The sequence below is a fragment of the Panthera tigris genome, chromosome B1, assembly GCF_018350195.1.
Source record: "Panthera tigris isolate Pti1 chromosome B1, P.tigris_Pti1_mat1.1, whole genome shotgun sequence".
NCBI lineage: Eukaryota > Metazoa > Chordata > Mammalia > Carnivora > Felidae > Panthera > Panthera tigris.
In genome coordinates, this window is record NC_056663.1 from 81,462,203 (window position 1) to 81,475,479 (window position 13,277).

The 13,277-nt window shown below is 41.3% G+C and overlaps 1 protein-coding gene across 1 annotated transcript in view; it reads left to right on the forward strand.

Moving 5' to 3' along the window:
* Nucleotides 1-967: 967 nt before the first annotated feature.
* Nucleotides 968-13,277, forward strand: part of OTUD4 (OTU deubiquitinase 4) — a 45,500-nt gene continuing 33,190 nt past the window's right edge. The window contains exons 1-3 of the mRNA XM_007091770.3: nucleotides 968-1,214; nucleotides 7,056-7,139; nucleotides 9,661-9,711. Of these exons, the coding sequence (XP_007091832.2) occupies nucleotides 1,056-1,214; nucleotides 7,056-7,139; nucleotides 9,661-9,711 (294 nt within the window). The 5' untranslated portion in view covers nucleotides 968-1,055. The remainder of the gene's footprint in view (nucleotides 1,215-7,055; nucleotides 7,140-9,660; nucleotides 9,712-13,277) is intronic.

Sequence of the window (13,277 nt, forward strand, 5' to 3'; positions counted from 1 at the left end):
TCCCGCACAGTGCCAGTTCCAGGAGACCTCGCCAATTAGCTCTCTTTTCTGCTTAAGCCGTTAAAGCCACCTCCATGGAAACGCCAGAAGAGGCCGGGGGGGAGGGGAGCAGACAGGTGCGCCCTCTGTTTGGGAATACACAAAGGGCCGACCTAGCCGCCGCGGTGTCCCTGGCAACTCCACGCAAGCAGGGCGCGCGCACTTCTCGCGGGCCCGCGGCGCAGTAGGCAGCTGGGCGGGCGGGGCTGCGCGCGCAGGTCGCCCCGCATCGGCTCGCGGACACCCTCGGCCTGCTCGCGGACGCGGTCCCCGGGAAGCGCGAAGCCGGCTCCCGGCAGCGGCGGCGCCCGCGCTGTAGGGACTTGTAGTCCGCGTGCCTCCCAGGCACCTCCCCCGGGTAGGACGGTCCGCGCGTCCCCACCCTCCGCAAGCCGACTTCCTGCCGCTGCCAAAACTACACCTCCCGGCGTCCTCTCCGCTGTGGGGCCGAAAGTGAAAACAAATTCTGGGCTGCGAGGGTGCTGCCCTCCGCCGGGCGCCCCCACCCGCTCTCCGCCCCTCCGGCGCCCTCCTGCGAGGTGGGGAAAGGAAAGGCCGCGTCTTTCTCTTTTGGCTTCCTCGGCTCCTAGGGTGGGGAGCGCGCGGGGGACGCAGGCCTCGCTTCCCCTGAGCCGGCCCCGCGCACGCGGGGTGCCGGGGGTTTCCTCGCCTCACCCCGGTCGGGACGAGGAAACTTGTGGGGGCGGCGACCCCCCGGCTGTTTTCCTGAGCCGGGCAGCGACTTCTCACGTTCGGGGTTTCTTTAATTTGCCCCCGTTGCCGCCGGGCGCGTGGTCCCTCGAGAGGCGGCCGCGTGCGCACAGCCATGCATTAGGCAGGGCTCCCCTATGCGCGCGGGGAGCGCCGCCCGCTGCCTCGGGCCGCCGCCGCCTGCCGCCGCCCGCGGAGCCCGAGCCCGAGCCGCCGCCCCTCCTAGGCCGGGGCGTCGAGGAGCCGGCGGCGCGGCCATGTGGGGCTAGCCCGCGCCGCGCCTGGCCTGCAGTAGGACCGGCAACATGGAGGCGGCCGTCGGCGCTTCCGACGGCGTGGACCAGGGCGGCGCGGGGCCCCGCGAGGACGCGACGCCGATGGACGCCTATCTGCGGAAACTAGGCTTGTATCGGAAACTGGTCGCCAAGGACGGGTCGTGCCTGTTCCGAGCCGTGGCGGAGCAGGTAATGGGGTGGGGGACGGGGAAGGCTGGGTGGGAAAGAGGCGGCGGGCAGCTTTGCGGGCCGCCCACGTCCGGAGCAGCGCGTGGCCCGGCTGTCGTCACAGCGGTTCATTGTAACGCCGGAATGGGACACTTTCCTGGGTCTGGAAGCTGTAAATCGAAACTTAAAAACACATAAATTAACTGGGTGTGTTGTCCCTCTTGGTGTAGAGATAATGAGGACAACCTGTGAGGCCTGTTGAGCGCCTTGTTCGGTAGATTGATTGCCGGGACTTGGCGAAATGATATTTTTCCATTCTGTTCCGCATTCACCTTCTCTCGGCTTTATAAGCACAGCGTTCACACCAGTAAACTAGTGTTTACTAGAGGAGGTGGTGCACCCGGCATAACTCGCTGAGCATTGTTTTTTCTCTACTGGACTTTGGAATGTGGGGGAGTCTAGCTTGTCGATGTCCGCTTGACTTCAGAGCGGAAAAATGTAGTTTGGGAAAGTCAGCCTTTTAAAAATATAACTGTTTTAAAGCAATTGTCTTGGAGTAGATTCCACCCTCTGTTAGACTCTACAAGGTTTACTAAAAATAATTTTCTTCTTAAAAGGCTGTTTTGGTGTTGGATGTTCTCTAGGCTCTTGACCGAATTTCCCCTGCTAATGGTCAAAATCACTTTCTAATAGGAAAATTTTTTTCTTTTATAAGAGAGTTTTTTCCATGTTACATAACAGAGTGTAGTTGGTATGCAGTCACCAAAACCCATCCTATATTGAAAAATAGCTGTCGAAATAGTTGGACAAAAGTTTCACATTACTGCCCTGGTGTGTATTTCATACCTTTCACAGTTTGCTTTCCTTCAGCTTAAGAGCTTTTCCTTCCTCTCTTCCCTTCCTGTGGAGTTTCTATGTTTCTGTTTTTCTCACCTTTTTTGAATGCTAAATAGTTTTCCAAAATTTCTACTTATGAATAAATGTTTTACTTAACATCTGTAGACTATTCTCATTTTTTTCAACTTCTGAGGGCCAGCTATGTTCCAGAGGCCCTTGTTTCCGCATCTGTATCATAAAAATTTTTTTTTCTAACATTGATTTAACTACATAAGCTTTGTATTATGTTGCTGGCATTGTCATTCAGACATTCTTTGTACAGCTCCCTAAATCCAGCTCTTTTTCAGTTCATTAGATTTCTCTCATTTTTAGAAATTTAGAATGTTTCAGTGTTGTGGGATATGTTCACACACTCCCACCCCAGTCTTTACTGTTAGTAAACAGTCTGTCCCATTTGTGAATTTTCTGGATCTCCATCTGCCTGCCTTCTTCTTCCTCACCCTCCCGTGGACTCCTCAGCACCTCCGGAAGCAGGGGAAAGGGGTGGAAGTGAATTCATCAGCCCTTATTTATACATAGTGTTAGCTCTAGCAAGAGATTGGTAAGGAAGGAGGTAGAAATGAATTGAAATAAGGGAAGTATGGTGCTTATTTGGCGTTGGATTATCCAGATCCTAGTTTATATTGAAGTAGAAAACTGTGTAATTTCTATATTGTATGCCATAATTGGCAAACATGATTATACAGAAACCTCTCTTACTGAGGTGAGATCTCTATGTTTAGGTAGAAAGGGGCAAAAGCTAGTGTCAAGAACTTGTTACTCCTGTCATAGAACACATTTTATTGTATCTTGTAATAGGATTTAAATTAGATATAAGGAAATACCCCCCTTTGATTATGTGATTATGATTTTTAGTATACTGAGCTTAGAAAGCTTAATACCATGAATTTTGGGGGAAGCTCATTTCTTCACTACACGAGGATTAAGGGTGTAGCCTTCATGGCTAAAGGCAAAGTGCATGTGTGTTGGGGTGGGAAGGGAAGTAACACCAAAGTCAGGCTTAAAGGGTGTGCTCTTTAAAAGTACGTACAAAAGATTTACTCTTTGGCCAACAGTTTTCCCAATAATATAAAAATAATTTATCATTTCTAAGAAGGAGCCAGAGTAAGTAATCTAATTGGCAGTCTTTGGGGGATAGGGTGGGGGAGAGACTTCAATTAGGAGTAGTCTTTCCCTCCAAATTACCTGATTTAGATAGGTCCTTCCCTTTTTACACTTCTGGACTTGGGCCTGCAGGAGGCCTGACCTGAATCAGCTCTGTGGCCATGGAGCTAAAAATAGGGTGCTCTTAGAGGATTTGCTAAAGCAGTATGTCTCGGCCTTTCCCAGTGTTTATCACTGTCTTGTCCCAAGTGAAGATTGGAAAGTCTCCTATTTTCTAGGTTGTGTGTGTGTGTGTGTATAATAATTAGCAGAGATATTTGTCTTAATATTTGCATTCTTCCTGAGTGTCCTTGAGCTTGCAGTTACACTTTTTTTTTCTATTTTGTTTTCTTTTGTCATTGTCTTTATGGTGGGATATTCTTTTACCAACTTTTGCTTAAATAATAATGCCAGAATCATACTGGCTTACAGCAACACACATTCAGTTCTCATCCCCAGACTTGCGTATCAGCTGCACAAGCTCTGCTCCAGGCTGCAGGTTGATTCGGGTCTGTTCATACATCCTCATTTGCAGTTACACTTTTTATATAGTTGTCATTGAACCTTGTTTCTCTTGCAGTGCTTGACTTTGTAAAAGCTCCAGCACCCTACACCTTATGGAAGTTGCTGAGAATTTTGTTTCTGAGTGACAGGTTCAGATTTCATGTGCTAATAAAATCTTTGTTGAAAGAGGGGAAAAGACAGATTTGCTTGCCATTGTCTTTGATGGAAAATAAGTTTTATTCAGTTAATGTCTGCCACCTGTTGCTAGGTAAATGGCTTTAAGACCATCTTCGCTTGGCTAATGGTAGGAAGCCCTATCAGAGGACACTGGTTTACTCAAAGTAATAATACCTTGATTCTTAATAGTGTCTAAAATAGCTTCTGTGGAAGAAGTGTTTGCTAAATATCATTTGTTGAATTGGGAAAAAAAAAATTGTGTGGTGGTTACTTTTATACAGAAACATTTCTTCCAGAGCTGGAAGTTTTGAATATATAAGGAGGCTTTTTAATAGTTCCCAAGATAGCAATGTTAGGTGTACTCCGTTAAGCTGGAAACCAGCTAGTATGCTGAAAACAAACTCATTGCTAACCTCAGCTAGTGCATCTTCAGTGTATCTTAATGTAAAGACATAACTAGCTGTCCAGAGAGTTGTTCTTCTGGTTCTGTGAGTGAGTACAAATGAACCTTGGCTGTTATCAGAGAGACTTGTAAAATGTGCAGCTAGAGCCTCCGTTTTGCTGAATTATCTGCTCACTCTGAATGAGAGGGAATCACTTATTTGGATTTGTAACATTTATTTATTTATTTATTTATTTATTTGTTTATTTATTTATATGTTTTTATTTATTTTTGAGACAGAGAGAGACAGAGTATGAGCACGGGAGGGGCAGAGAGAGAGAAGGAGACACAGAATCCAAAGCAGGCTCCAGGCTCTGAGCTGTCAGCACAGAGCCCGATGCGGGGCTCGAACTCATGGACTGTGAGATCATGACCTGAGCTGAAGTCAGACACGCAACTGACTGAGCCACCCAGGCGCCCCAACTTTTCTTTTATTTAAATCCAAGTTAACATATAGTGTAAATAATGGTTTCAGGAGTAGAATTTAGTGATTCATCACTTACATTTAGTGCTCATCTCAACAGATGCCCTTATTAATGCCCATCACCCATTTAGTCCATCCCCCGACCCAACACCCCTCTAGCAACTCTGTTTGTTCTCTGTGAGAGTCTTTTGTGGTTTGCTTCCCTCTCTGTTTTTATCTTATTTTTTTCTTCCCTTCCCCTATATTCATCTGTTATGTTAAATTCCACTGACTGACTTATTTTGCTTAGCATAATAACTCTAGCTCCGTCCACGTTGTTGCAAATAGCAAGATTTCATTCTTTTTGATCATTGAGTAATATTCCATTTGTGTGTGCATATGTGTGTACATATGTATACATACACACACACACATATATATATATATACACACCACATCTTCTTTATCCATTCATCAGTCAATGGACATTTGGGCTCTTCCCATAAGTTGGCTAGTGTTGATAGTGCTGCTGTAAACATTGGGGTGCATGTGCTTCTTCGAATCAACATTTTTGTATTTTTTGGATAATACCTAGTAATGCAGTGTGAATACCTGGGTTGCAGGGTAGCTCTATTTTTAATTTTTTGAGGAACCTCTATACTGTTCTCCAGAGTGGCTGCACCAGTTTGCATTCCCACCAACAGTGTAAAAGTCTGCATCCTTTCCAACATCTGTTGTTTGCTGAGTGGACCTGTAATGCCCTTTTTTTTTTTTTTTTTTTTTTTTTTTTGGTTTAATTTTGAGAGAGAGAATCCCAAGCAGGCTCTGTGTTAGTGCAGAGCCCCCAGAGTGGATGCAGGGCTGGATCTGTAACTCTTAAAGCTACTTTACATTAATATAAATTCTAAGAGCCTTATTAGTAGTTAGACATGTGGTTAATTAATTAATTTTTGATATGTGGTTATTTTCAATGTTTCAGGGTTTTTGTTTCCTGCCTTGACCCTTTAAGGTACCAGGAACACCTTCATTTGAGACACCCCTTAATAGAAAATAGTTATAATCTTTTAAGCATGATAGTTAAAGTATTTGAGGCTAGCCAAGAGTTCTAAGCACTTAATAATACTAGTTTTTTCACACCAGAGCTTTAGCATTTTAGTAAGAAACAAAATGCCAGTGAGTTATCTTTTTGTTGAACTAATTGTTTAGCATAAGAATATAGAGACTACTATGTGAGAGAGTTTGGATCATCTTTGTAGTGTGGCTTATTTCAGTTGGTGCTTTAAGATTTTGGTTTGGGCTGGGGCTCCTGGTTGGCTTGGTTGTAGAGCATGTGACTCTTGGTCTTGGGGTCTTGAGTTGGAGCCCCATGTTGTACGTGGAGCCTAGTTTAAAAAAAAATAATGAGGGGCACCTGGATGGCTCAGTCCGGTCCCACTTCAGCTCAGATCATGATCTCACAGTCCGTGATTTCGAGCCCTGCGTCGGGCTCTGTGCTGTCAGTTCAGAGCCTGGAGCCTGCTTCAGATTCTGTTACTCCCTCTTTCTCTGCCCCTCCCCCACTCATGCTCTGTCTCTGTGTCTCAAAGAATGAATAAACATTAAAAAAAAAAAATTAGGAAAAAAACGAAATATTTTGAGACAAAGAGCAAGTTTCAAGGCTTTTGGGGTGACAGCACATAGCAGCATGTTTGCATCCCAAGTGCTGCCCACTTGGATGTTTTTTCAAGAGTTGTGTAAGCCTGACAACTAAGGATTTAAGAATGAGTACCTTAGTTTTTCTGAAACCACAGTGGAACTAAATTTCTACATAAAGCAAGTAATTCAAAATTATTGGGAAAAAAGAAATCTAATTCTTACAGACTTAAAAGCCTTAAAGAGGATTCTTGTTGAAGTTGCCTGTTCTCTTTTCCAACAAGCATAGGATGAAGGTAACCACTACTTTGCAGGGATTCTGTTAGCCATGCTTTGTGAAGAGCAGAGGTAGAAGAGGGCTGGTGAAGAGAGGAAATTATCTAAGTTTACAAAGATTTCCTCACAAAAGTGACCTAAAGGAGAAATGGTAATAAGTGCTTTATAGAATGACTTAAGGAGTAGTATCGATCTTATATGTCATGTCATCTGTGGTTAGAGGAAGAGGTGGAAATGAATAAAGATGTAGAAAATCCAGAAAGGCAAATGGAGAGAGACTGATTTTTATCGGTTTTGAGGTTATTTTGGGTGTGAAAGAAAGTGCTAGGTTGTAACTTAAATCCTTGTTTAACAAAATGCTTAGTAACGTGTTGCTTATTCTTTTCAGGTATTGCATTCTCAGTCTCGCCATGTGGAAGTCAGAATGGCCTGTATTCACTATCTTCGAGAGAACAGAGAGAAATTTGAAGCGGTAATTTGTAATTTTAAACATGAAATGGTGTCTTGATTTGCATTTACATCTTAGCCTGTAGAAGTGATCTGGTGGGAATTTCACAGGCTGGCTCTTAATGCAGGTTATGAAGATAAACCCCTTAAAAAACTGCTTTATTGGATTTAAATCCAATTATATTGTGATATTTTTAGGTTGTTTTGTGGTTTTCATTTATTTAGACATTTAGAAAGCTTCTATGATAAAGACACTGAGCTGTGGAAAATGGAAGCATGACTTGGACAGAATCCTTGCATGTTAAGAGGGAGCTTTGTCATGGTCAGGGAATTGTTTGTCATGGTTAACTAATAGTTTTCTGTGATTGGTAATCCTCTGTGAATTTAAAAAATTTCAGACTTGGAGCAAAAAAAATATGCTGAACTTAGCTAATACTGAGTCTTTGATTTTATCAGAGGCAGTTACAGATTTATACTTTTTGGGATTCATCATTATGAATCACACATCACAACACTAATTATGTAAATAATGATTAATAATTGCTATAATGTTGTATAACAACTTACTGTAATTTTCTCGGTAGTATATAGTAGGCTGTGAAATAAGATGCCACAGTGGCCTGTTTTCATTTTATATTGAAAGCCTTAGTAGGATTTACTAGTTCTGGGTTTTATGACTTGGAATGATGTCATCTGATGACTTTTTAATATTTTTCCTCTTTGACTGCCAAAAAAACATTGACACCTTGTAAATAACTCAATTCTAAAACTTAATAGGTAAATAGCTCTTAATTTGTGTGTGTGTGTGTGTGTGTGTGTGTGTGTGTTTCTTTCAATGTCTTAATTTGGGTGTGCTTTTGGATTAGTGTTCCTGTATTCAGGAAAAATGTTACTACTGGTGACATTCTGAGTGTATTCCGGGTACCGTGTTATAAGAAAGACAGTAATATGTTCCAGAAAGGAGAGTTACCCACTTGATCAGATTTGAGAACTTGTCTTACAAAAAGAAACTGGTGTTGTGTGGAGGCTAGATAAAAGTATTAGGGTGTGATAGAAAACGGGGAGAGGTGAGGAGAGTGGAATGGTCTTTAAGTATTTTAAAGAAATTACAAGTTAATCGTTATTATTGGCCTCAGAGTGTAAAACACTGTTGACCACAAGTAGTGGAAATTGCTGTCATTGGTTGAGCACTTTCTATGTGCCAGGCATTGTTTAAATGCTTTGCATATATTTATTTAGCCTTTACAGTCTTAAGAGGTATGATCAGAAGTTGGAAGTTCCAATGGGGAAAGTTTTAATTTCCTTTTATAATAAGTACCTTCAAACAATTTCTATTGGCCAAAATTGGAAAAGGCTGTCATGGGAAGGAGGGTGGGGGATGTGTGCCTTGTTTACTGAAAATGTTTAGTCAGAGTCTAGATGGATACTTTCTGATTAGAAAGGAGAATCTCAGATTGGATGCAGGCTTGTGTCAACACCACTTAGGTCTCTTCTAACTTTAAATGGTTTTGTGGGTTTAATTTTTTCCCCTAAAGTATAAATAATTACCTAATACAGAAGAGTAGCCTCTGGTTGGTGGGATATTTAAAATATGTGGCTATTTTATTATAAGTATGTGTTAAAACTTAAGATACTTTTGGGGCATTTGACAGCATATCAATAAAAGAATATCAGTCTCAAAAAAGGAAATGGGTGTTCAGAAGATTTTAATAGACTGGAGAGTGTATGTTTCTAAGTGTATCACTTTGTTAAATTAACTGGGACTATAATTTAAATAAAATTGAGTTTGGTATTTCAGATGAATGTCTTTGGGAGATTTCTCAATTAAATTAGTGTGATGGCTAACAAAAAACATAACAGCTTAAATAAACTTTTTATGTTAAAGCATGAAGCAAATGAAAAACCTAGTTGGTTCAACAAAATATGTAGCATTATTAGTTCTCATCTCTGTTTTTAGTATGACTGACCTAAGAGTTGTATGCATATCTATATTAGTAAACTAATATTTCTTAGCTAGTATATTGTCCTTCTTTAATTCTCCTCTCTGCATTGGCCATTACCAGAATAATCCTAAGTGCTTGCTTTGTATGTTTCTCTGTTCATAATGTCACCAGCAGTGACCTTGAATTGCCTTCTCCCTCAGTCTGCAAGTCCTTCCTGGGCTCAAGTCCCTCTATAAACAGGTGTCCAGTTGAGTTCCTCTCTCAGTCTGTTGTCCCCACCAGGTTTTCCTGTTCCTCCTGGCTAATTGACTCCTGTCTTCCCAGCACAGTGCCTCTTCACACCACATTGTGTCTGTGCCTGGCTGTATCCTGTCCAGGAGATCTTTTCTGATAATGTTTACTTTTCTGAATTCTTTTGTATCTTTACGGTCTTTACTTAATGATTTTTACGTATTTTAATAATTAGGTTGAATGTATATACATGTATTACTGTTATCATTACTAATGTATCCAAGGTTCATGTAAGAACTCAGGAATTCACAATGAAAAGGTTTTTGTTTTGATGTATTTCTAATAGACTTATTTATTTATTTATTTTTGCAGTTTATAGAAGGGTCATTTGAAGAGTATTTAAAACGTTTGGAAAATCCACAGGTATGCAGTGATTCTGTAATCTATGTATATTTTTTATATATTCAAATAATGTATTCAAAATTCATTAAAATGTAATCTTATGGTGTATGGAGCAGTTATAATGAGTACTTTTCTTTAATAAACATTTCTTAGTTGCACATTTTATGCAGCATTTATGTGGAAGCCAGTTGGAGCTGTATACTGGATGTTGCCTCACTAAGGACAGAGTCATGCTATCTTTACCTTTGTCATAATGACATCTGAATGTAGAATAAAAGACCTATAATAACACTGGTGATGATTTTCAGGATGCTGTGTTGGTACGGGTATTGGGCATGATCGACAGGGTGCAAGATTTGATTGCTTCTTTAGGCCACTGAGAAGACAGATTCTTTTATATAGTTCCATTTCCCATGATCAGCTTAAGAAGAAGGAAGAGACTGTTGAGAGTAAAAGGATGGCACTTCCCCAAATCCTACTGTCATGCCTTCTCAGTCATGTTGAAGTTAAAAAGAATTTTTTTTTCTGCTTACAAAACTATTCTCCCTGTAAAAATCCAAACACCATGAAATGCCACATAGAATGCCCTGTAGAATATTCCATCATCCCCAGAGGTAATCTCTATATTGAGTTTAAAATGATATTAGCAAAGGAAGAAGCTAAGAAGAGGATTTAGGTAGGGAGGAAAAGGGATAATATAGGAACAGGGTGTTTGATTAACAACTGGTATCTCCATTTGGTTCTCTGACACTAGTTTGAGTCCTTGTTGAGTGCCAAGAATTGCCAGGCACTCTGGGAATGCAGAAGTAACAGGTTTGGGTGCTGTTCTCAGAAGTTTCCCTGTAATAGGGAAAAATATCTAACGCAAGTGAGAAAGCACATGTATCATATGTATAGATGTGGGGCATCTGGGTAGCTCAGTTGGTTGAGCATCTGACTTTGGCTCAAGTCATGATCTGGTGATTCATGAGTTTCTCTGCTGTCAGTGCAGAGTCTGCTTCAGATCCTCTTTCCCCCTCTTTCTCTGCCCTTCTTCCGCTTCCAGGTGCACATGCTCGCTCTCTCTCAAAAATAAATAAAACATTAAAAAGTACAGAAATGATACTATAGGCATTCAAGTTTTTATTTTTACTGAAGTAGACAAAACAAGAGGTAGTGGGTTGGCATTTGAAGTCTGAATAGATTGCTGGATGCAAAATGCCTAAGGTTAAGGGCATTTCTGGGTAGGGAAAATTGTGAGCAAGGCAGCTTTCAGAAAGCAGTTCAGTTTGTATGGAGCATGTGAAGGTAGGAGGTAGTGAGAAGTCAGAGGGCCATCTGTGGGGCTGATCACAGAAGAGCATTCAGTGCTAGGCTCAGTAGTTAGAAGCTTATGCTTTAGGCTAGCATTTCAAGAGTGTCAACCATAGACCATCTGCATTTGGAATTACCTGAGGTGGTTGTAAAAATACGTATTGTCTAGCCACTATTCCAGACCTGAATCAAAGTCTATGCCTGGGGGCCTGAGAATCTGGTGTTGGGAAACCTTTTAAGTTTTTTGAGGCAGGAAGTGAGTATGTTTTGTTCACTGTTGAGAACCAAGAATAGTGCCTGGCATCTTTGTTGGCTGTCTGAATGGATGGATAAAATACTGTGCAGAGATGGTTTGGAGGTAGATGAGACCAGAGAGGTGGGAAGACAAATTGCATGTTTTTTTAAAAAAATGTTGAATACATGGAAAAATGTACACAGTACATGAAGTGTCAAAAAAGAAGTATAGCATTGTTCCAGTTTTGGAGACAATTACCTTCTGAAGGCCTTTTCTCTAGATCTAACTTCATTTTTAATTCAGTGATTTCAGTATTGAGTTCTATAGTCACAAATAACCATTTTCCTGAAGTTTTCATTTTTTTCTTTTATTTTAAAGCTGCTTCTTCAAAAAAAAAGCTTCGAAAGGAATTATTTATTTATTTTTTAATGTTTATTATTTTTGAGAGAGAGAGAGAGAGACAGAGACCAAACAGGGAAGGGGCAGTGAGAGAGAGAGGCACAGAATCAGAAGCAGGCTCCAGGCTCTGAGCTGTCAGCACAGAGCCCAATGCGGGACTCGAACTCACAGACCGCGATATCATGACCTGAGCTGTAGTCGGCCGCCCAACCAACTGAGCCACCCTGGTGCCCCATCTTCGAAAAGATTTGTATATTTTATCGCTTTTGGAATTTTTTTCATCATTACTTTTAATTTGAGGTGCCAAACTGATGATTAGTTTGTGTATGTTGAATGAATGTTAAATCCATATTGCATTATATATAACATCTTAGGAAAGATAAACACCAGAATGTTGTTATCTTTATAGTCCTGTTACTGGTCATTTTTACTCCAATTACAGAAAATAAAGGACATGACAGGACCATTTATTAACTTTTTCCCTCCTTTTTTTTAAACGTTTACTTTGAGAAAGCGAGAAAGAGAGCAAATTCAAGAGAGAGCATGAGGGACAGAGAGAGAAGAGAGAATCCCAAGCAGGCTCCATGCTGTTAGCACGGAGCTTGACGTGGGGCTCCATCTCACGAACTGTGAGATCAAGACCTGCTTCAAAATCAAGAGTCAGACGCTTAACTGACTGAGCCACCCAGGCACCCTGTTGCTTTTTTTTTTTTTTTTTCTTTTTAAAGTAAGTTCTACACCCAACGTGAGACTTGAACTGATGACCTGGAGATTGGGAGTTGCACGCTCTACTGACTGAGCCATCCAAGTGTCATGCCCCCCCCCCCCCCCCCCCATTTATTAACTTTTTACTCAAGAAAAATCGCACAGTGTAATGTTAGGGTAATTTTTGTGTAGCAATTTAGGCTATCAAGCTAAGAGGTTCTGAGAAAGAATGGACCAGATGAGAATGGAGAGAGGGGATAAAGGGAAGAAATGAGGTAGTGTGAACTGAACTGAGACTGATTTAGGAGTCTGTGTGAGAGGAAGGAGGGAAGTCGCTGTGCTTTTGAGCTCGTGGGACAAGTGCCTCTTTCCCAAGGTGCTGGCTGGCCAGCTTTTTTATTTTTATGACACTTTGCTCTCCCCAGTCTGCTCAGGTTTCTTCCCCAGATGTTTTACATGTACTTTCTGAACAGATGTTTGTGCTTCTTTATTAGAAAAAGATATTTATGTCTTTGTTTTTCTCTTTCCCCAATACTTAGGATGTATGAAATGAAGAGAAATACAGTTGATAAACTGTTATGTTTCGTCCAGTTCTCAGAGAAGGCATCTTTATGCTTTTGCTTAATAAACAAGTGAAGCATTTTGAAAAATGCCTCAAACTTTTTGCAAGAATATATTTTTGTCAGTTTTATGGAGGTAAAATTGACATACAGTGAAATTCACCAATTTGAAGTAGTGTATAATTTGATGAGATTTCACAGGTGTTGTGTAGCCACCACTACAGACACACATGGGACATTTCTATCACTTCGCAAAGTTCCCTATGTCCTTTTGCACTTAATCCCCTTTCCCCCACCTTCTGGCTCTTGTCAACCACTGACCTGTTTTGTAAGTTTTGCTTTTTCTAGACTATATAAATGGAATGGTACAGTTTGTAGTATCTGTAGTTTCTGTA